The 23,750-nt window shown below is 35.5% G+C and overlaps 1 protein-coding gene across 2 annotated transcripts in view; it reads left to right on the top strand.

Moving 5' to 3' along the window:
• Window positions 1-23,750, top strand: part of MAP3K1 (mitogen-activated protein kinase kinase kinase 1) — a 66,051-nt gene that overhangs the window by 29,758 nt on the left and 12,543 nt on the right. For both annotated transcript variants that reach the window (XM_015240713.3, XM_072958648.1), the window contains exons 2-11: window positions 9,048-9,198; window positions 9,825-10,025; window positions 13,298-13,498; window positions 13,946-14,062; window positions 14,437-14,585; window positions 16,793-16,914; window positions 17,525-17,606; window positions 17,722-17,902; window positions 19,836-20,114; window positions 23,224-23,345. In XM_015240713.3, the coding sequence (XP_015096199.3) occupies window positions 9,048-9,198; window positions 9,825-10,025; window positions 13,298-13,498; window positions 13,946-14,062; window positions 14,437-14,585; window positions 16,793-16,914; window positions 17,525-17,606; window positions 17,722-17,902; window positions 19,836-20,114; window positions 23,224-23,345 (1,605 nt within the window). The remainder of the gene's footprint in view (window positions 1-9,047; window positions 9,199-9,824; window positions 10,026-13,297; window positions 13,499-13,945; window positions 14,063-14,436; window positions 14,586-16,792; window positions 16,915-17,524; window positions 17,607-17,721; window positions 17,903-19,835; window positions 20,115-23,223; window positions 23,346-23,750) is intronic.

Genomic DNA, 23,750 nt, shown 5'->3' with positions numbered 1-23,750 from the left:
ATCTTAAAATTCAAATGCACTGATATTTTAATAGAAACTAATTCATGATATCAGACAAATTGATTTTTAGTATGTACAAATCAGTTTAGAACAATTTATAAATGTGAATCAATCAAAATCAGTAAGGCAGAATTAAACTGCTTATAATAATTGTTGATAATAAGCTATATTGTTGTCTTTGTTATTTGATCTCCATATTAGCTAACTTTTGATGTAACTAACCAGAACATAACAATGAGCTTTTTGGGGGATGAAATTCTTTGCCTGTATCCTTCAAATGACTGAATAGGAAGGTTTGCACACAATACTAGAAATAGTTTTCTCCCTCTGATAAAGACTCTGGTAGAGATTCAATATAAAACTGACTATACCATGGCTATATTCATATTAAGAAAACGAGAGTCCTTTGTTGTGCTAAAGAGAAGATGTCTACTCTGTACTGGGGTGGGGGAGCCTGTTTCTCAGTATAAATAAATAGGTATTGTGCCATCCTTAGTTCTCAGGGCTAAACATTACTGAGCATAACCTGGAATGAAATCCCTTAGAGATAATTTTCATAATATGAGCCACTTCTACATATTATTCTTATGTAAAATTGGATATGTTATAAATGTTGCATTACATAAAGATGGAAGGGTTGCCCTTACCAATGATTTTATTTAATCCGTGCTTAGAAGAGGGAAAAGGCCAACAGTTGCCAATGACAGTATATCTCTGGAGAAATTATCTTAAGGGAAAATAGTGTTCCAGGACTGAGATACAGATTTTTTGGCCTCAGATCTAGGTCAGCAAATTTTAAGCACTTGTAAATATTAATTTTCCTTCTGCCCTGGAAATCATTCATCTGAGTTTAAATCCTGTATTTTTCACCTATACTTTATCACCTTGGACATAAACCTCCCTGCTTTTCTTCTTATCTGTGGATGGGATAGCAAGAGTCCCACTCTCATGAGAAGAGTCCTATTTTCATGGGAACTGACTGAGATGACCCACATGGCACTGTTAGCACAGTGCCCTGCCCATGGTAAAGGACTGTTAGCCTCTATTGTTAGCCTTTATGATTCATCACACTCTCCTCATCCTTACCAAAGTCATTCCTTCTCTTGCCTTTCACCTGGAAATTTAAATTTTAAGGGTCCCACCATAGTCTAGTTTTGTTTTGGGAGAGAGTTCCTCCCTTGCTGTCGCTCCTCTGAGTAACAAAGCTTATGGGTTTTAGTATATGAATTCCTGCTGCTAAGAGCTTCACAAGTAGACCTCAGTTGAGTGGCTCTGAATTTTGCCTGTCCCAAATAATTCAGTGTATTTTCCAGTGTTGTTTGACATTACCCAGACACTGAGAGAATTGAGATTCTCTTATATAAAGTTATCCATAATCTAAACTGTTCCAGATATCTTTATGTACTCTAGGGTTAAACCCCCTTAATTTCCAGAAAAGTTTCGTATGATCATTATAGTCTTTGTTACTCCTATTATAGCAAAGTGCTCTACTAATGAATAGAATTAATGTGCTTCTTTAATTCTTATAGTAAAACTCACCATTTAAAAGTCATGTTTAATGATGAATCAACAGAAAAAGAAAGTAAAGAGACAATCCCCTTTAAAATAGCACCCAAAGTAATAAAATACCTAGGAATAAAGGAGGTGAAAGAATTACACAAGGAGTACTATAAACCATTGATGAAGGAAATTAAAAAAGACTTTAAAAAAGGGAAAGATATCCCATGCTCCTGGATTGGAAGAATCAATATTGTTAAAATGGTCATACTGCCCAAGGCAATCTACAGATTTAATGCAATCCCTATCAAATTACCCAGGACATATTTCACAGAACTAGAACAGATCATAATAAAATTTATATGGAATCACAAAAGACCTAGAATTGCCAAAGCATTAAGAAAAAAGAAGGGCTGGAGGAATAACTCTCCCAGACTTCAGACAATACTATAGAGCTACAGTCATCAAGACAGCATGGTATTGGTACAAAAACAGACATATGGACCAATGGAACATAATAAGAGAGCCCAGGAATGAACCCACAAACTTTTGGTCAACTAATCTTCGACAAAGGAGGCAAGAATACACAACAAAATACAGACAGTCTCTTCAGCAAGTGGTTTTGGGAAAACTGGACAGCAGCATGTAAATCAATGAACCTAGAACACTCCTTTACACCATACACAAAAATAAACTCAAAATGGATCAAAGACTTAAGCATAAGACAAGATACAATAAACCTCCTAGAAGAAAACATAGGCAAAACATTATCTGACATACATCTCAAAAATGTTCTCCTAGGACAGTCTACCCAAGCAATAGAAATAAAAGCAAGAATAAACAAATGGGACCTAATTAAACTTACAAGCTTCTGTACAGCAAAGGAAACAATAAGTAAAACAAAATGACAACCTAAGGAATGGGAGAAAATTTTTGCAAATGATGAAACTGACAAAGGCTTGATCTCCAGAATATATAAGCAGCTCATACGACTTGATAAGAAAAAAACAAACAGCCCAATCCAAAAATTTTGCTTGTTTAGGCAGAAGACCTAAACAAGCAATTCTCCAAGGAAGAAATACAAATGATCAATAGGCGCATGAAAAAAGGCTCAATATCACTAATCATCAGAAAAAGGCAAATCAAAACTATGATGAGATATCACCTCACACCAGTCAGAATGGCCATCATTCAAAAGTCCACAAATGACAAATGCTGGAGAGGCTGTGGAGAAAAGGGAACCCTCCTACACTGCTGGTGGGAATGCAGTTTGGTGCAGCCACTGGAAAACAGTATGGAGATTCCTCAAAAGAGTAGGAATAGACTTACCATATGACGCAGGAATCCTGCTCCTAGGCATATATCCAGATGGAACCCTACTTCACAATGTTCATAGCAGCATCATTTACAATAGACAAGACATGGAAGCAGCCTAAATGTCCATCAACAGCTGACTGGATAAAGAAGCTGTGGTATATTTATACAGTGGAATACTATTCAGCCATAAAAAGACAACATAATGCCATTTTGCAGCAACATGGATGTCCCTAGAGAATGTCATTCTAAGTGAAGTAAGCCAGAAAGAGAAAGAAAAATACCATATGAGATCGCTTATATGTGGAATCAAAAATAAATAAATAAATAAATACAAAACAGAAACAGACTCATAGACATAGAATACAAACTTGTGGTTGCCAAGGGGGCAGGGGATGGGAAGGGACAGAGTAGGATTTCAAAATTTGTAAATGCTGATAGGCATATGTAGAATAGATAAACAAGATTATACTGTATAGCACAGGGAAATATATACAAGATCTTGTGGTAGCTCACAGTGACAAAAAAATGTGACAATGAATGTGTGTTCATGTATAAGTGAAAAATTGTGCTCTATGCTGGAATTTGACACAACATTGTAAAATGACTATAACTCAATAAAATGTTAAAAAAAATTAAAGCAACTAAAACAAATAAATAAATAAATAACATGTTTAAACTTCTTGGTATTCTCATCAATAGATATCAACATAGATATCCGATGCCAATTTGTTGTACAAAATCAGATTTGACAGTGGCCAGTTAAGGGCACAGGCTTCAGAGGCTGATCCACTGGAGTTTGAATCCTGTCCCTGCTGCTTACCAACTGTGTGACCCTGGGCATGTAACCCAGCCTCTCCAAGCCTTAGGTGGTAATGACTTGATAGGGTTGTTGGGAGGGTACAGTTTATACTCATAAAACACCTAACACCTTGCCTGACACGTAACATTTACTTTTTTGGTTATGATATGTCTGGCAGTTACTTCTCCAATCACTAGTTGTTGGCTAACATATTTTCATGCTAAAGATGAACCATTTAAGAAATACTTTAAAGAAATTATGGTAAACTTGGTAGGAGTATGTTTTTCAGTGTTTATTGAATGTCCTCTGGGTCAGGGAGTGTGCTGAGTTAATGTTTTAGTCAGGCTCTTTGGGGTTGCAGGGACAAAAGACACATGAGAGTTTACTTCCCTCCACTGCCCTGCCGCGCATACATGCGGCCTCCAGGGAACGGGAACATAGGGCTTCACCACCCAGGGAGGTAGGAAAGTAGCACCAGTTGTCTAACAGCATAGCAGGGGCCCAGGTACAATACAACTCTTATGTTTACTTTTATTGCTTCTTCCCTTCTTCCCGTCTCTAACCACATCTTCCTTCTGACTAACTTCCCTCTCTTCTCCCTTATTTCTCTCTTATTGCTGCTAGTTACTACTTTTCTCTTTTCCTCAGTTTTGGTGGCCATTTTTCCTGCAGTGACCCACTATCCATGGATCTTGTGTTTAAACCCCCATAGAGAAAGAGTCTAGTTAAGAGGTACAGCACCATCCAGTGTAGAAGGTCTTTAGATCAGGGCACATTCTTGCACCAACCAACTGTGGACTGCAGGCTGGGTTCAAATGTGTAAAGAATGGTGCCCCAAGCATCAGACACTGCCCTCATCCGGGAGGCGGCTGTGGCTGGATAGGCCCTCTGACCTCGTGTAGGGTGCCTTTTGTGGCTAGACCAGGACATTTGGCACTGATGATAGAAGAATGAATAAGATGGGGTAACCTGTCCCAGAAGAGCTCCTGATGTGGTGAGGGAAGCAGATACTTCAGCAGATACTTGAGTTTCTGCTGTGTGATAATTAATATAAGCATACTGGGAGGGAGTGGCTAACTGCTGTAGAATGGTGGTAGGAAATTCTTTACTGAAGGCATATGATATGACAAAAAGTGTATTCCTGTTCAGGAAACAAATCATCTGCAAAGGCAGAGGGGTATGAAATATCTTAGTACGCTTATAAATGGAATATTTTAGTGCTGTAAGAAGAGGACAGTGGCTGACATTTAAGGGGCTCCAGGAAGAGGGTCTAGTATATGATACTAATGAGGTTAGTCAGAGTGTTAGAAGCAAAAGTAGGGAAAAACCATCTCCTACAAAACAAGGGAAGGGAGATCTGCAAGAGTGACAGTCCAGTCAACAATGCCTGGTGCCACAGTGGGTCATATAAAGGGAGGGTCAAGTGGCATCATTGAGGAGGGGCCATTGAACCATCTCATTTTTTAGCAGGCAAACTGTATAGGTCTAGAAAGAGACAGCCTAATCTCAGGCGGAAAAGCTTTGAAGTTTAGGTCAATCACAGATTCATTCTGAGGAATGTTTAGAAACCAAAAAAAGCAAGAAACCTCATGTTTTCTAAATAAACAGGAAAGGAGGATAAAGCTTAATCTGTAGCAATGTTTAAGTTTCTTATAATTATCTGGCTAAAATTTTATTGTTTATTTTTAAGTCTTCAAAGTATTTCCCAAAATATGTATGTTTGCTTTGCTAAAAAGACAGAAATATACAAGCTATTATTTTAGTTGAAATAACAAGTGTGGTTCTAGGTAATAGATGGGGCAAAAATAACTCTCCTAAACACTCATGCAGCTATCTGTTTAGATTAGTTTGTGTTTTAAAAAAAAGTTTCCTACTATAGCTATGATATTAATTAGATAAGATGACAAATCACTGCTGTATACATGCACCCACACATACATATATCTGGTAAAAAGAAAAAAACCTGTATATGTCTGATCCATAAAGACTATATGTTAGGACTGTAACAAAACATAAAAGTATCTAAGAAAAACTTGTTTTTCTTCCCCATTTGGTTTCAGTTTCAGAGATAAATGAAACTCAGTACTCAGGTATGGTTTTTTTCCTGACAAGCAGAAAGGATTCACTGTATATTTCATTTAATCGAAGACCCCATTGGCTATAAATTGTATCACTATTTTGTATACCATGAAGAAAGGAAATAAAATCCTGCCAATTAAATTACAACAACATTTGATTATAAGAGGCATTCAGATTTCAGAGATATTAAGTGTGAAAAATGCACATTTTAGAATTAATAATATACAATTATTATGAAGACATTAGAAAAAACACTTAGGTTTATATTTGCAGATCAATTTAGGAACGACAAAAATTGTTCTACAGAATAACATCTAAACTGCGAACCTAGTCTTAATTAAATACAGAACTAGAGAAAGATTAAATAACATGAATACTCATTAAGTTTTAAAACTGGGAAGGCCCTTAGGGCTGGCAAAGATGTTAATAAATGATCATTCATTTGATAATTGTTTTAATACCTGTTGTAAGCCAGACATGGTTAGATACTGGTTATACAGCCTCAGATGAAGCAGTTGTCCCTGCCCTCGTGGAGTGTCTGTGTGTAGGGGGGGGAGGGGGCGGTTGTTACAGGTTTGCAAATTGCAATGAGCACTTTAAAGAACAGAGCTAAGAAAAAAAATGGAACTAGGGGTTCCTAACTGAGACTGGGAATGTCTCTAGGAGTTGAAGAAAAGCTAAATTAATGAGGTGAAAAGTAGAGAAGAAACAGCCTGTGCAAAAGACCTGAGCCAGGAAAGATGTTGGAGTTTTTTAGGCAATGAAAAAAACAGAAGGGTGAGCAGAGGTGGGTTCTGGGTGACTTCAGCTGAGGTAAGACCAGTTGGTGCAGGGTTTCATAGGCCATAACATTTTGGATTTTAGTCTAACCCCAGGGGGAAAACCCCAGGGGGAGACTTTTAATGGGGAAGTGACCTTGGCTGCTCTGAAGTCTGGATTGGAGTAAAATTCAAAGTGAAGGAGCCCCTTAGGAGTCTATCACTAATTCAGACCAGCTAAATTGGCAACTTGACCTGGGTGTTGTGAATGGAAGATGTATTTTCTTGAAGATAATTTGTCAGTATTACCAGAAGTCTTAATTTGTGTACATTTTGACCCAGTAATTCCATTTCAGGGCATTTATTCTAAAGAAATAATCTTAGATGTGTGCAATAGTTAAAAGTTAAGCTACTACTATGTTCATCCTCTGTTCTTTATAATAAGAAATAGGCTTGAAAGATTATAGTATTTTTCAAACAAGTGGAAAGAAGAGGCAAATCATGCTAACATTAAGGAGGCCACATCATTCAGGAAGATTTGTTTAGATAGGCGAGTCCTCTGTGTGTTAGAGTGGGTACCAGGGAAGGAGACTGAAAATACAGAACTTAGAAGAGATACTCATAAAGCAAATTTAGGGGAGGAGAGACTTTTAGGATCAATGGGAAGCACAAGCACCTTTGTCAGGGAGTACAGGAGTTTCTCCTGTACAAATGCACTGCAGTTCTACAGGGTGACTTATTTTGAGAACTAGCCTGGGAACCTAGCCCCACCTTATAACATTGTTACTGGGGGGAGGGGGTCAGGGGGAGTGCTTTTCAAACCAGAGTTGGGAGTAAATTTTTAGTATGCAGTCAGCCCATAAATTTGGTTGCCTATATAAATCTGAGCGTCCCTGGATAAGTATTGACTAAGCAGGATAAACTGAGAAAACATTTCTCTCTCTCTCTCTGTCCTCTCTACTCCCTCCACCTCTCCCTCCTCCCTCCTCCCTCCACCCTTCCCAACCTCTTCTCCCTTCTTTTCTGCTTCCTTCCTTTCCCTCACCCTCTCGGCCACCTCTCCCTTCTCTCTCTCCTGTCTCTTCTTCCCCTCTTCCTTTCTTCTCCCCTTCCCTCCCTCCTGATCCACCCCTAACATTTACACTTTATGATATATTCAGAACAGGAAAAATAGCCAAACACTTCTAAGTAAATAAGAAAATCAAATTCCCTTCCTTCCTTCTCATATTGCCTCTTTCTTTGTGACAATTTTTATATGTGTGGTAGAAATCATTTTAATGCCCATTTGCAAGTTTCAAATGTTATGTGTTCTTTGCATTCTTTAAAAATATCTAGGCTAGTCTCTGGCACAGAGGTATTTAACATACTGGTTTCCTCTCCCCTTACAGTACTGATGCTTCTGTAGAACTAGTTAACTATTTCCTTTCTAGTGCATATTTCGTTTTAAGTAGATTTTTTTTTTTTTTTTTGCTGGTTCTCTGAAAATACTCATGCTTTATAGTTAGGATTAGTGGAAAATTCCTACAGGATTTTGAATTTGACTTTTTGGTGAGCTGGTGGTTATCGTCTCTGGTATTTCCTTGACTATTTCCTTTTCCTATCAGTGTTATAAAAAAAAAATTTTCTGTAGCCTTATAGAATTTCCAAAATAGTTACTGAAGTTAGCTTAGTATTTTAAAAATTGTTACTTCCCCCAGAATGCAGTGCTTTAACTGTTTCTTATAAACCAAGTTTTAAAATCCATACCTATATATATTGTGTTGCATATAGATCTGCATATGGATATGAGTGTATTCTGAAATTTGTGGATGTTTTACCCATTAGGTAAAATTAGTTTGTAGAATTAGTTCTCAGAAGTTACCAGCTTGTAGGTTATTTCATTCTGATAATGCCACATTATATATGGAATAAAGATCAAAATTTTTGTATCAGATAATTTTTACTCTCTACATATAGAGTACCCCAAGTGCTTTATCATGTTCTGAGAAAATAAATTAAATCATTTAGGCTTTGAAAAAACATCGTGAGGTCATAGAAGGTGTAGTTAGGTTTCACCTAGCTTATTAAATACTTATTTAGCTTATTTCAGAAAATGAGCATATTCACCAGATTTTATCTGTATTAACTTAAATTATTGGGAATCTGGGGTAAAGAGTAGAAAATACTCTTCTAAACATTTGTCTCTAATATGAGCATGCTAGAGTGGTATAATTAGAAACAATGCAGTTTTCATGAATGTATTAATGCAGTGCTTTAATGTCTTAGGATGCATTTTATTAACTACCTAGAAACAAAGGTCTGCATTAATACTATTAGTAAGCATGCACTTTCTAAATAGAACCTTTCTTTTTATAGGCATTAAACTCACGTTATCAGGCAACACTCAACACTATCCACATTGTAAATGCAACAGTAGAGTAGTATATGTTTCACAATGATATTTTCATATCTTGCTTAAATCATTGGAGTTTTTAGCAGTTATCTTTTTAGCTTTACATGTCCACTGAAAGTATGAATAGAACCGTGCTGTTCTATTTGTTCTCAGAACTATTTTTCATATATACATCTCATGCTCCTTGTTTCTCCCTCCATTTTAGTCGCGAGATGGAGAATAAAGAAACTCTCAAGGGGTTGCACAAGATGGATGATCGCCCAGAAGAACGAATGATCAGGGAGAAACTGAAGGCAACCTGTATGCCAGCCTGGAAGCATGAATGGCTGGAAAGGAGAAATAGGAGAGGCCCTGTGGTGAGTGGCTATGGGTTACCTGCTATAAGAAAGAAAGCGTAGGAGGAAATGGAAAATTAAGCATAAAAAGATCCTCTTATAAGCCTTTTTTCCCTTCTTTATTTTAAATGCAGTAGTTTTATTTGCTTTGAGATCCTGGCCACTTGAACAGAACATTGCTAAACTATGCTCATTAAGCAAACCATTCTAGGAACTAAACCCTTTGGTTGGGTGGGAGAGGTAATGCTTAAAGCAACACTGCCCTCTAATGTCAGCATCTAAAATCCTTTTATTAGAGATTTATCTTGTACTTAGAACGCAAAAAAGAAAAGCAATTTTTCTAGTTTTATTTTGATGTTTTATTTTTAAGGTAAGGTCTAAGGATCTTAATTCCAAATCTTCTAAAGTAATGTATGACAACATTTTAACTAGTTCATAAAGCGTAAATGAATTAAATCTGTGTGGGTAAAAACAGTCTTACATTTATGGTTTATAAAGTAATAGTAAATAAAAGCTGATATATTATCTGTTGTATTTGTATAATATTGCATAATAAAAAACTCACTGAGTTCATTTCTTGTCTTATGTTCAAATTTACTTATTTTTTAAATATTTTAAGTGATAAAAATACTGGAATTTTAATTTAGGTGGTAAAACCAATCCCTGTTAAAGGAGATGGATCTGAAATTAATAACTTGGCAGCTGAGTCTCAAGGAGAGTGCCAGGCGAGCACTGCTTCCCCAGCGCCCAAAGGCCGACGCAGTCCTTCCCCCGGCAGCTCCCCATCAGGGCGCACGGTGAAATCAGAATCTCCAGGAGTAAGGAGAAAAAGAGTTTCCCCGGTGCCTGTAAGTTAATGTTTCAGCAAATATGTTAAGTTCCTACAGTTTTTAAACTTGTTTATAACACAGAAAAGATTGGCTAGCCATCTGTTAGAGCATCAGTTCTCAAAGTGTGATGTACAGGCTCTTGGTGGGGGGGGCCTGCCCTGAGATGCTTTCTATAGATCCATTAGGTCAAAATTAATTTTGTAATAAAATTGACATGTTATTTGCCCCTTTCACTGCATTGACAATTAAATGGTGGGTAAAGCTGCTGGTGCATTTGCCTGAATTAAAGCTATACCAGTAGACATTGTACTCTTCACTTGAGTATTTGGCAGACACTTTACTTAAGAATTAATATTCACTTCAAGGAAAACAACCATTAGGTTTTTTCACTAGTGGTAAAATTTGAGATTTTAAGCAAAAATTAGAATTTTGGAAAACTCGTATCTACCACTGTGAGCTTGATAGCCTCCCAATACTTAGACTTTTCTAGTAGGTCAATGATATCAAATTTGTATATTGCTCAATGAAATGTGTGAATGTTTGGAAGATCTGCATAACTCAGTAAACCAGAGTTTTCCGTATAACCAGTGCATGAAATAGGATCATTCTTGAGTAAAGTATGTAAGATCATTCAAAGTATGTAAGATATACCATCTAGATTTTATTGTAATAGTAGAAGAAATTTTTCTGTGGTTTCAGATTCCACATTACAGCCTCCTTTAAGAAAACACTCCTTTAATATTAGTATCAAAGAAGAATTTTCATTATTATTTGGGAAGGCTTACTTTTTCCAACTATTTATCTGTGTGAGGCCAGATTTTCTTCATGTTCTTTAACCAAAATATCATATCATAGCAGATTGAATGCAGAAGCATCAATGAGAATCCAGCTGTCTTCTGTATTAAGCCAGGCATCAAAGAGATTTGCAAAAAGATAGGTGCTAACTTCCTGAGACAGACAGACAGACAGACTTCTACTGGGAGAAATACAAGTTAAAACTTACTTTCTAACCTTGAAGAGCAAATGAGTAAATGGAGAAAATGACTGAAATATAGTGACCCCAGGGGGGAGATTTGGGTTTCCTTGGATTTGAGGTTGTTAGAGCATATTAATGCTTCAATAAGTAAATTTTAAGTAAAAATTTTACAGTAAAGCCCAAGATACTCAACAGTATTTATTGGCTTTATGTGGACACATAAATTACCTACTTTTTAAAAACTCAAAACAGGAACAATCATATATTAGCTTATGAATCTACATATTGGTCAGGAGTGTCTTATGTCTGCTCCTGTGGCATCTGCAGAAGCTACAGTATCCATGACTGCTTTTTCACTTGCATGTCTGGTCCTTCAGCTGGAACAGTTGGGGCTGTTGGCATCTCTTATAGCATGGAAATTGGGTAGCAATAAGTATTTCAAGGTAGGAAAGCACATGGAACAGATTATCTCGTACAGCCCTTAGAAGAAACCAACCCTGCCAGCACCTTGATCTTGGACTTAAGTCTCTGGAACTGTGAGACAATAAATTTCTGTTGCAGAAAAAAAAAGTCTCTCAAGAGGGCAAATTCCAATGTGGAAGCTCTTTTGCCACCCCCTTGCATCTTGTTTGCTAGTCACTCATTGCCCAAAGCTAGTTACGTGCCCAAATCCAGAATTAAAATGATAGGAGACTACAGAAGGGTGTAAATATTGGGAGCTGTAGTTCACAGGGGCCATCAAAGTAAAAGACTACCACAAGTATATACAGAAGTGTGTCTCCCCCTGTGGGATATATGCTAGATAAAGTTACTCCCTTATTCTTTTTAACAGCCACCTAGCATTTCATTATTTGGATAAATCATGGCTTATTGGATGAACTACATACTAATGAGCATTTATGCTCCTCCTTAACTTTCATTACTAAAAAAATAATGCTGCAAAAATATTTTTATGCAATGTGTCATTTTGTACATCTGTGAGCATATCCGTAGTCTGAATACTTAGCAAGTCCAATAGTGCATACATGTATGCCTGGTTTTGTTTTACTTTTTAGTAACTGCCTATTAAAGAATAATGGTTTTATTAAGATACAATTCATACACTATACAATTCATCTGTTTCAGTTGTACCATTCATTGGGTTTTGGTATATTCACAGAGTTGTAGCCATCCCTACAGTCAATTTTAAAACATTTTCATCACCCCAACAAGAAACCCCAGACCAGTCTCTCCCCAGGCCTAGACAACCACTAATCCACTTTCTGAGTCTATATTAAATTTTCCTATCTTGGACATTTTATATAAATGGAATCATATAATATGTATAATCTTCTGTGATTAGCTTCTTGCACTTAGCATCATGTTTTCAAAGTTCATCCATGGTATAATTTGTAATCAGTACTCTACCAATTTTAAATTGTAGAATAATATCCTATTGTATGGGTATACATACTTTGTTTTTCCACTCATCAGTTGATGGACATTTGGTTTACACTTTTAGCTATTGTGAATAATGCTACTGTGAACATTCCTGTACACGTTTTTATGTGGACATATCTTTTCATTTCTCTTGGGTTTGTACCTAGGAGTGGAATTGCTGGATCGTGTTTTCCAAAGCAGTTGCACCATTTTACATTCTCACCAGCACTGTATGCGGCTTCTAGTTGCTTCCTGCTCTCACCGATATTTTTTATCTTTTAACTAGTTAGGCATCAAACTAGAATTTCCACTGGGCATTGATGAAAAGACCAAGTTCTAGAGGAATCAGTGGAGTAGAGTGAGAGTGCTATATCACCCTCACTATAGGAGAGTTTTCATCAGCCTCCAGTAAGATGTCTTAATTTGGGAAGAGTCACTTGCCATTAGTTCTCCACAGGGTGTACCATGGGAGGAATTTCTTGGTGCTGTTTGTAAATTACCAGTCACAGAACAGCATTTGGTAAATGCATTAAGTGGAAGGCAGGGAATTGGATGCTTAATTTTTTTCACTAAAAAACAAGGCATTTTGCCTGCTTATGAGACAAATTTCTTACGCTTTTTATTTTGGTTTACAAAATACTTTAAAAAGAAGTCAGATATTTATAATTTGTAAAATTACCACATAGTTGGCTCTCTTGGCCAAAGATTTATTATTAGGTGTGTGAGATTTTAGAAGTTTACTCATGATAACTATGTCAGACAAAAGCATTTGCAAATGCATTTTGTCGCATCTTGGGCCATTTTTTCAGAATATAAAATGCTACATGGCTTTTTTGGGGTCATTGTTTCTTATCGAGAAATGAGCAAGTAACCTAACTTTAAAAATGTTGTGAAGTTTCAGAGCGGGAGAATCACACCACCTCGAAGAGCGCCTTCACCAGATGGCTTCTCACCATATAGCCCTGAGGAAACAAACCGCCGTGTAAACAAAGTGATGCGGGCCAGGCTGTACTTACTGCAGCAAATAGGACCCAACTCTTTCTTAATTGGAGGAGACAGCCCAGACAATAAATACCGCGTGTTTATCGGGCCTCAGGTAGGATTCATCACCATTTTATATTTTATTGGTATCTGGTCCTAATTCAGATTTATACACTATAACATTCTTAAATTTAGATCAATTATGTAATTCTTGTAAAGGGAGTTTAAAATATATTTTGGAAACTAATAAACATATTTATTTAATGTATTTATGAAGGGTTTTACTAGGATTTAATACACGTCAGAATAAAATTAGGTCTATTTAATAAACCAAAAATAAGAGATTAATTAATGGAGATAGCTGTGGGCTTTTCTTGCATATCCTTATATATATTATTCTATTAAGGATAAGAAGCAAATTAATAGAAAGTTTAGTATAATAAACTTGGAAATACTTTAAAAAGGATCAAGTTAGGAGTTTTCATAGAACCAAATTAGGAATTCTAATAGAATCGCAGAGTTATTAAACCCTAAGTTGGTTTGTTTGTTTTAAACTCTTTAGAACTGCAGCTGTGGGCGTGGAACATTTTGCATTCATCTGCTATTTGTTATGCTCCGGGTATTTCAGCTAGAACCTTCAGATCCAATGTTATGGAGAAAAACGTTAAAGAATTTTGAGGTAATTTTTAATAAATGCTTTAGAATAAAATTGTCAACAAATTTTTATGGTATATTCCTGAAATTTTTCCATGAGCTCTGAATTTAAATAAACAGTGGTCATTTCAAAGGTGTGAAAGTATGTAAGATTTACTTGATATTTGTAAATACTTCTCTTATCATCTATTGACTAATTAGGTTTTTCTTATAGACTGAAAAAAAGTAAACACTGACCTGCTGTAAAAATACTGTCCTTAGTAAGCTGTATGTATTCTTACTTTTGAAGCTCTTGAATTGGCTTTATGAAAAACTTATTAAATAAAAGGCAAATAATTCAACTCTTCATATGTGTATCATGGCACAAATATCATTGTTACTGTCTTTTTTCAATGTTAGGTTGAGAGTTTGTTCCAGAAATATCACAGTAGGCGTAGCTCAAGGATCAAAGCTCCATCTCGTAACACCATCCAGAAGTTTGTTTCACGCATGTCAAATTCTCATACATTGTCATCATCTAGTACTTCTACATCTAGTTCAGAAAACAGGTTAGTACTTTTTAAGGAATTAAAAACATTAATCCAGTGTTACTTTTTAATTTTAGGGATAATTTCTATAAGTATATACTTGTTAAGTTGCTCTAAAATGATTTAACTATTGAATCTTGGCTTTCAAGTTAAAATCAAGGGTAAAAAATATTAAAGGTCATCTGAGATATATATATATATATATATATACTTTATGTGTTGAAAACTACAGTGTTGAAAATAGTACCTTAAATATCAGAATCTAATAAATGTCCATGTCATAAGAAAAATAACGTGGTAGGTAAAAAAATAAGTGGCTACTGTTTATCAGTCATTACTTTGTGCTAAGCACTTAGTATGTTGTCTCATTAGGTAGTTTTTATCACTTTTGCAGATAATGAAGCTGAGGCATTATGTAAATGTTTTTCAAGGCAAAGTGATTATCCAAAATCATTTCCAAATACAAGATTTTTAAGTTTCATGACATCCTAATTTCTTTCATAGATACTCTCAGGGAATCCTCATTACAGTCTATTTCATCTGTGAGAACATAAGCAGACTCTTCTAAACAAAGAGAATAATAAGTTGTCATTAAGAGATATGGTAGCTGTTAATCATAGTTATTACTTAAAATCTGCAGTGCTTCTCAAACTTTTCCATTGCCTAGTTACTGAAAAGAATAAACTCATAACCCTGAAGGATCTGAAATGCAACCCAGTATGACAGGTATGAAAAAATTAGAGTACTATCATAAAAATTCACATGAGTTTTCTTTCTTTTCCAAGATTTCCTTATTGGTTTTAATGTAAAAATGAGTTTCTTAAAAATTACTCCAGAAAGGACTGCTACTTCTCTTAGGAGGGCACCTCCCATGTGTTCCCAGGCACCCCAGTCTGAGAAGCAGTGGTCTAAGTGATTAAGTCCCATTTTCATCCCATCAATCTTTTAAGTATTGTAAGTACTTCAAAATTCATGAAGAATAGAAAGTGGTGGTATCAGGACAAGGGTGTGATAAAGAATTGAGAGATTTTTTTCATCTGTGGAAAAGTAAATGTTTGAATTTTCTTAGTTTTTATAAAGTGAATTGATTTTAGAATGGGGGTTTTGTGAGTTTTGGGAGACATTAGAGATTTTCTACTTTACATGGTTCAAATGATAAATGAAGCCAAAAGAGTCATTTGAACGAACCTGAGTATCTTGACTTCTAGTTCAGGACTCTTTTCTCTTACTCCTCATCTCTTTCAAATAGAATGAAAAGGTTAGCTTTATTTCTCAAGCTTCCTGACCCAAAACTACTCTAGAGCATTTCTCCTTTTGATATTTCTGTAGCTTTTTATTTTGGAAAAAATTAATAAATGCTTAAAACCAGGTAGCAAAAGTTAAAATAGAAAGTTTCTCTCCAAGATGAAAAAAAGTACCCTCTAAATAGCGCTGGCCATAATTTGGGAGTTTGATTCATGTGCATTGGCAGTATCCCAGGGGGAAACCACAGAAATTGTAATCTTATTACTGTTTCATGTAATCACAAATTTTTATATCTGAAATAAATATTTTAAGACTAAAATCAGTAAAAAAGAGAACAAATTAATCTGGAGGTCTTACTGCTGCATTAATTTTAAATGGTATATAAGAAACAATAAAAAAGATAATTGGGACAAATTGAATATGCTTATAAAAAATAACTAATAAAACCTTACCAACAAAATAAAAGCTGCAAACAGAAACCTGGCATCCAGTACATAAATGGGTAAAGGGCATGAAGAGAATTTTCACAAAAGAAGAATTTCAAGGGGCTAAGAAACATGTGAAAATTGTCCAGACAACTTAATAACTAAGGAAATACTCATTTAAAAAATATATATGGATGTCAGATTTATTTACAGAATTAAATCCTTTGTAATGAGACAGTTCAGTTCTTCTAAGGATATGCTTTACTGTATAAAAAAGTGGTATAGCCTCTCTGGAAAAAAGTAATGTGACTTTTTAAAACATTTATATTCATTGATCCAGTAAATGTACTCTTACTGGTGGTGGGAATCGGATTAAAAATTGCTGTATGTTAATAGGAGAAATACTTCTTAAATGGTTTAATTAGATGGTCCTAAGTAAGAATTTCTAATTAATTTTTTCATATTCTAAAGAAGCCAAAATTGTTTTTAGCATACGGCATTATAAATTCGGTGTTATGTTCTTACATGTTTAATGCTTTCATTTCCCCTTCCTTACAGTATAAAAGATGAAGAGGAACAGATGTGTCCTATTTGCTTATTGGGCATGCTTGATGAAGAAAGTCTGACAGTATGTGAAGACGGCTGCAGGAACAAGCTGCACCACCACTGCATGTCAATTTGTATGTGGCTCTTTTTCTCCCTGTGTTTACCCAACACAGTTACCGTATAAGCTATATTATTTAGGATTTTAACATGGCCTTTGGGGAGACTGGTGAGAGAAGAAGAGAAGCATGTCTAGGTCCTATGTGAAGTTTTCAACAAACTGGTGTTTAAGATCTCTTAGGAGGTGAGCGGTGTGAGTGAAGAAATGTTATAAACTATGATTCGTGTGGTAATGGAAGGCGTGCACAGAATTAGAAACAACTCTGATCTGGAAGGTGCACGTGGAGGAAAGGGAGTAAAAGAAGACCTAGGCAGGCATTACAGAGAGGGCGACATCAAAGCAACTTTTGGAATAGCACTACCAGGTTATCAAGTGGGCAGAATGTTTTGTAAAACAGTAAACAGAGTACATGTTGTATAACTAACAAAACAGCATTTGCAAAAATTACAAGCATCAGAATAATTTAACATGCTGTGCCTGCCTGCTTTTAGGTAAACATATATCAGATGATTTTTCTGAGGTTCCTTCCATATAAATCCTGTACTAGCTATTATGAACAATTATTACAAAAATATTTAATGTTAAACATTTATATTTTTGTAAGTTTTTTTCCTTTAATTTTTCAGGGGCAGAAGAATGTAGAAGAAATAGAGAGCCTTTAATATGTCCCCTTTGTAGGTCTAAGTGGCGATCCCATGATTTCTACAGGTAACCGTCTTGAATTAATGATTTGAGTTATGTTCAATAAGAAATAAAATTGTTCTCAAAGTGTTATTTAAACCTGGTAATTATTTTTAGCAAGCTTTGTTAATTTTTTATTTAGCCACGAGTTGTCAAGCCCTGTGGATTCCCCTTCTTTGCGAGCTGCACAGCAGCAGACCACACAGCAGCATCCCTTGGCTGGATCACAACGAAGGAATCAGGAGAGCAATTTTAACCTTACTCATTATGGAACTCAGCAGATCCCTCCTGCTTATAAAGATTTAGCTGAGCCATGGATTCAGGTAACTCGTTCTTATTCTTCATTTCTCAAAGAAGCATTTATAGACTAATTAATGTAGTTGTCTCCTAGTTGTTTATAATATGAGAATGTACTTTTGCTTGCCTCCATCATGACTCTTATTCCATTGAAAAACTTTAATTTTACCTTTGGTGTTAATACTATGCCACTTATTATAGAGCTTAAACTGCAAAAATTCTTTGTAGTCTCACCTCCCACCTTTAGAAACATCTCTTTCTGAACAGACATAAAAAGTTATCCAAGGATAGACACTAGAACCACTTGTTCCAGTGTTTAATCCCATTCCTGTGAATAATTGCTGTCATTTTTCTTGTTTGTTGCCATTTAAACTCAGTTTCTCCTTTCTGTATTCTCATGGCATATGTTAGGTACTTAATAATTGCTAAGTGGATGAATAAGAAAAAATATGTGGTATTTACCTTATATTAGTCATTTTTATTTGTAAGGACAGTTTCCATTCCTTGACTGTCTCTTCTGCTTAAATGCTTTTTCATTCCCAGGAAATCAGATTATCTGTTGGTTGGATTCTGATGATTTTGTTGTTGTCTGCTTAGTCCATTACTTTTTTTTAATGTAGAGTTCAAAACCAGATAATCTCTCCAGTAGACAGTAGTAAAGTAAAATATTTTTGATAATCTGGTAAATTCTGTTTAAAAATATTAAATTTGTAAACAGACACAATAACTCATTAAGTTTGTATATCAGTAAAATTTATTTCCATTTCTTTTTTATGATCATTAGAGTCCTGCAGCTTTTGAATTCTCTTTTCTCAGCATGTTAAAAACCTAATATGAATCTAATAAAATTTGTCAACTTAATAAATATACCCTATTTATCTCATTCATTAATGGTATTTAACATAGGCTCTCACCTGCCCCTTGAGTCCTCAGGAAAACTCTCAAGTTGGTAACTGAGCTGTTGGATGCCATTTTTTTGAGGCAGTGGTCTAGTTTGTTCTGCTAAAGCTTAGGTTGGACTAGGCTATATATTCCTAGTTTTTAAAATTAGAATATCATATAAGACATAATTAAGACTTAGATAGGGTATGCTATTTAACACTGCCAGGCATATAATAAATTCAAATATTCTAATTGATTTATTCTCCTTTACTTATCACTTTAAAACAGAACACATGAAAAATATGTTGTGATTTGTTTTCCCCAAAATTGTGTTTATTCAACTCTAATGTTCAGAAATTTTTCCTATAATATCTTATCTTAGGTATTAAGTTTACTTTTAGCTAACTGGTCCATAATGTCAAGACATGAACCCTTTCTTTCCTTTAGGGACTCTCTGGCTTTGCAGACATGGTGATAATAACTGTAATAATATGTACTTTAATTATATCCTTATCTTTTGCTGATTTCATCATAGAATGCTTTTCTTTAGTCATTTGATTTTTTTCCACTCCATTCATTGTAGTTTTTTTACAGTTTTTTTTTAACCTTTTTGTACAAGACAAAAAATTAGGTAAGCACCATTATCATTGGTAGGAGAAATCCTCTTATCTCTTGAATACCCGCCCAGGTGCCTTTCTTGATTTGGCTTTTTTTTTAAATCTTGCTTCAGTTTTTTCTCTGTAAACTACCTTAATATGAATACAAATTTGGGGTTCTTCACAGATTTGTTTGTTTTGTGGTAAGCATAGGAGTACAGAAATGCATATATATCCATCTACTTAATGTTCATTCTCTTCATTTTACTTGAACTAATAAATGTTAAGGACTTTTGATAATTACCAGCTAAACTTGAATATAAAATTCCTCCTTATTTATGTATTTGGAAATTGTATAGTATGGTGAAGATTTAAGAAATGTCCGGTTTCCCTCTGGTAATTAAAAATCATGCTTAATTCAAAATACTTTAGGTTCATTAGTTTTTCTTCACATTGAATTCATTTTGTTTGTTTTTGATAGGTATTTGGAATGGAACTCGTTGGCTGCTTATTTTCTAGAAACTGGAATGTAAGAGAGATGGCTCTCAGGCGTCTTTCCCACGATGTTAGTGGGGCTCTGCTATTGGCAAATGGGGAGAGCACTGGAAATTCTGGGAGCAACGGCGGAAGCAGCACGAGTGCTGGAGCTGCTAGTGGGTCTTCCCAGACCAGTATCTCAGGAGACGTGGTAGAGGCATGCTGCAACGTTTTGTCAATGGTCTGTGCTGACCCTGTCTACAAAGTTTACGTTGCTGCTTTAGTAAGTAGCTTTATTCTGTAACCATAGTATTGTGGGTTTGTTTGGGTTTTGGGGTTTTTTTTTTTTGATGGTTGTAGATATCATTTTTACAATTCAGTAAAATGACTTTATCTGATTTCAGAAAATCCAAATTTTGTTTTTATTTCATAATGCCAGGAAACTGCAATTTTCCATTTAATCTCTTCCTTTGGATTTTACTGTTTTAATCTGTTGAGGTTTTCTTATATGCTGTTTACTTTTCTCCCCTTAAGTAGCAATATTTTGCTGTTCATATCTTTACATTTGCCTTACCTTACACATGAGCAAGTTAAAAATTCTTTATGGGTAGGATAGCAAAGCAATCAAAGTTACTTTGATGTTTTTAAATTTGATATTAGCAGACATTAAGAAGAACTGATTTTTAATAAACATTGTTGTATGGAAATTCAGAAGCCTTTTGGCAAGAGAGGATTCCATGACATAGATTACTGAGTTGTTTTTCTAGTTCAACCTGTTAGAAGTTGTCTTTTATGAGTGGGACGGAATGACGAGGAGGCTGTTTTGTTTGTAATTTCAGAAGCTAATTTGACTTTCCCCATTTTGTGTATATATATCTTTAGAACAGGGTTTCTCAACCTCAGCACTTATTGGCACTGACACAGATAATTATTTTCTGGGGGTTAGGGGTGCTGTATTACACATTGTAGGATGTTCAGCAGCATCTCTGGCCTCTACCCACTAGATACCAGTGGCAACCCTCTCCTCTCCCCAGTTATGACAACCAATGTCTCCAGGCATTGCTGAGTGTCCTCTGAGGGTCAAAATTGCTCCCAGTTCAGAAACACCGCTTTAGAATAATTCTTATCTCATTGTTTTTTTTTTTTTTAACTCAGTCATCTCTCTGCTTCTCAATCTTTTTCTAATCCATGCTATAATAGCTGTACCGGATGAATCTTTTTGAGAGGTAGAGGTAGTATAGCATGGCAGTTATGAGCATTAGTTTGGAATCAGAATTAAGTCACCTTACAATTAATCATCCCAACTGGGATACTTGAATAATCTACTTGTTAATCTGGATGTGTGGTCAAGATCATAGAGACCTTGATTCAAATTCTGGTCCTCTGGTTTGCTAGCAGTGTGATTTTAGCACTCTTAAACTTTAGCTCTCTCACGTATAAAATAATGAGAATATTTATCACTTAGGTTTGAAATGAGATTGTGTAGAACTCTCTAGCCATAATATCTAGTACACTGTAAGAATGTTGAATATACAGTAGCCATCATTATTCCTTAACTGCTACTTTGATTATTCCCCATCTCAGAAACCTAAGGTTTCTGCTTCTTCAGCAGCATTTCCTAAAGCATATTCTCTGGAAGTTTGGCAGGATTATGAAAAGTTCCCTGAAGAAGGAGTTCTGTGTTCAGTTAAAATGGATGAACACTGAATTACATGAGGTGAAATGGGTCTGTTCACTGAAAGGCTTCTAGGAACCTTCAATAAGTTAGCATACATTGAGAATCTATAAAATCATGGGGTAAGATGCATTAATTCCCAATTTTATCTTACCATGGTCTGTTTTTTTATGTAGCATCTGGAGGGACCAGCATACTACAGAATACTATAGAAGAAGACCAGTTGTTTTGGTTCAACTTTTTACCCCTTCTTACTATTTTCCAACACAAACCTTCAGACATACTTAACTGCTCAATATCCTGCCTTTCTGTCTGGTTATTTCTTACTAAGTTCAGATAGTTTCCCACTGAGTTTGTGAGCTCCTGGAGTTCAGGGACTCTGTGAATAATACTGTATTCTGATTCCCCTACAATTATTTAGTGTGCCAGGCACAATGGAGGCAGAAATATTCTTGCCCTTAGAGCTCTCTCTTCCCTTTCTCCCCTCCTTGCCCTTCTTTTTTTCCCTCTTCCCCTTCCTCCCCACATGTCATTTTTTGATGAACCATTCGAAAGCTATGTGCAGGCATCATGACATTTCAAATACTTTAGCATGTATGTCTTAAGAACAAATACATTATTCTGTATAGCCACAATGCAGTCAAGAGACTCGGGAAATTTAACATTAATAACAATACTATTATGTACTATAAAGTCTATATTCAAATATACCCAGTTGTCCCAACAGTATCCTTTACAGCTTAACTGTAGACTTTATTCAGATTTCACGTTTTTCCATTCATGTCTTTTTTCTCTTTTTAGGATCCAATCCTGGATCTCACTTTGCATTTAGTTGTCATGCCCCCTTAATCTTCTCCCATCTGTGACAATCTCTCAATCTTTCCTTGTCTTTCATAGACCTTGTCACTTTTGAAGTGAATTGGCCAGTTAGTTTGAGAATGGTTCTCAATTTGGGTATATCTGATTTTCTCATGATTAGATTGTTTATGCATTTTTTTGCAAGAATTCCAGAGGTGATGTGCCCTTCTCAGTACATTGTATCAGGGGGTACATGGTGTCATTGTGTCTTATTATTGGTGATGCTAGCCTTCATCACTTGGTTAAGGTGCTGTCTACTGGGCACTGTAAAATTACTATTAAAAATTGTCTTGGGGGAGATACTTGGAGAGTATACACATATATCTTGTTTGTCTTCAACATTTGACCACAGATTTTAGCATGTCAGTGGATCTATTGGTGATTTTCTATTTTTCTTATTCCTTCTGTATCTTCTGTAAAAAGCTGTCTCTTCTCCCCCGTTTATGTATTTATTCACTTTTTTACTTATATCACCAAAACTCATGGGTTTTTATTTTATACTGTGAGTTATAATTTAGTACTATCATCTTTTATTTTGTTGCTCAAATTACTCCTGCTTTGGCCATTGGGAGCTCTTTCAAGTTGGCTTCTGTTCTCATTTTCTTTTTAAAATAACTTGTCATCTTGAAGTTAATTCAGACTTTTAAAAATTACAGAAATAGTTCCTTTCTACCTTATCTATTTCTTTATTCAGTTTTTTTATTTGTATCAGTATCAACTTGTGGATTCTTATTTTACTTATGGGTTATAATCTGTTTCTATCATTATTTATTTTGTTTCTCAGATTGTCTCAGATTATGCCATTGTCTCTGATGCTTTTTAAATGTAGTTAAACTGACCTTCAGTTTTCTCCTCCCAGAAAACATTGAGAGCCATGCTAGTATATACTCCTTGCCATAGTTTGGCAGAAAGAATCAAACTGCAAAGGCTTCTCCGGCCAGTTGTGGACACCATCCTAGTCAAGTGTGCAGACGTCAATAGGTAAGGCTCTGTTAATGAACTGCTTCAAATACTCTTTTATTAAAAGCTAGCAGGGACTATCATCAAGAAGTCTACAAATAATAAATGCTGGAGAGGGTGTGGAGAAAAGGGAACCCTCCTACATTCTTGGTGGGAATGTAAATTGGTGCAGCCACTACGGAAAAGTGTGGAGATTCTTTAAAAAAATAAAAATAGACTTACCATATGATCCATCAGTCCCACTCCTGGGCATATATCTGGAGAAAACTCTACTTTCAAAAGATACATTCATCCCAATGTTCATAGCAGCATGACATACAATAGGCAAGACATGGAAGCAACATGAATATCCATTGACAGATAAATGGATAGAGAAGTTGGGGGGGGGTGTACACAATGGAATATTACTCAGCCATAAAAAGAATG

This window comes from Vicugna pacos, chromosome 3, assembly GCF_048564905.1.
Source record: "Vicugna pacos chromosome 3, VicPac4, whole genome shotgun sequence".
Lineage (NCBI taxonomy): Eukaryota > Metazoa > Chordata > Mammalia > Artiodactyla > Camelidae > Vicugna > Vicugna pacos.
This window is presented reverse-complemented; position numbering and strand designations above follow the sequence as displayed.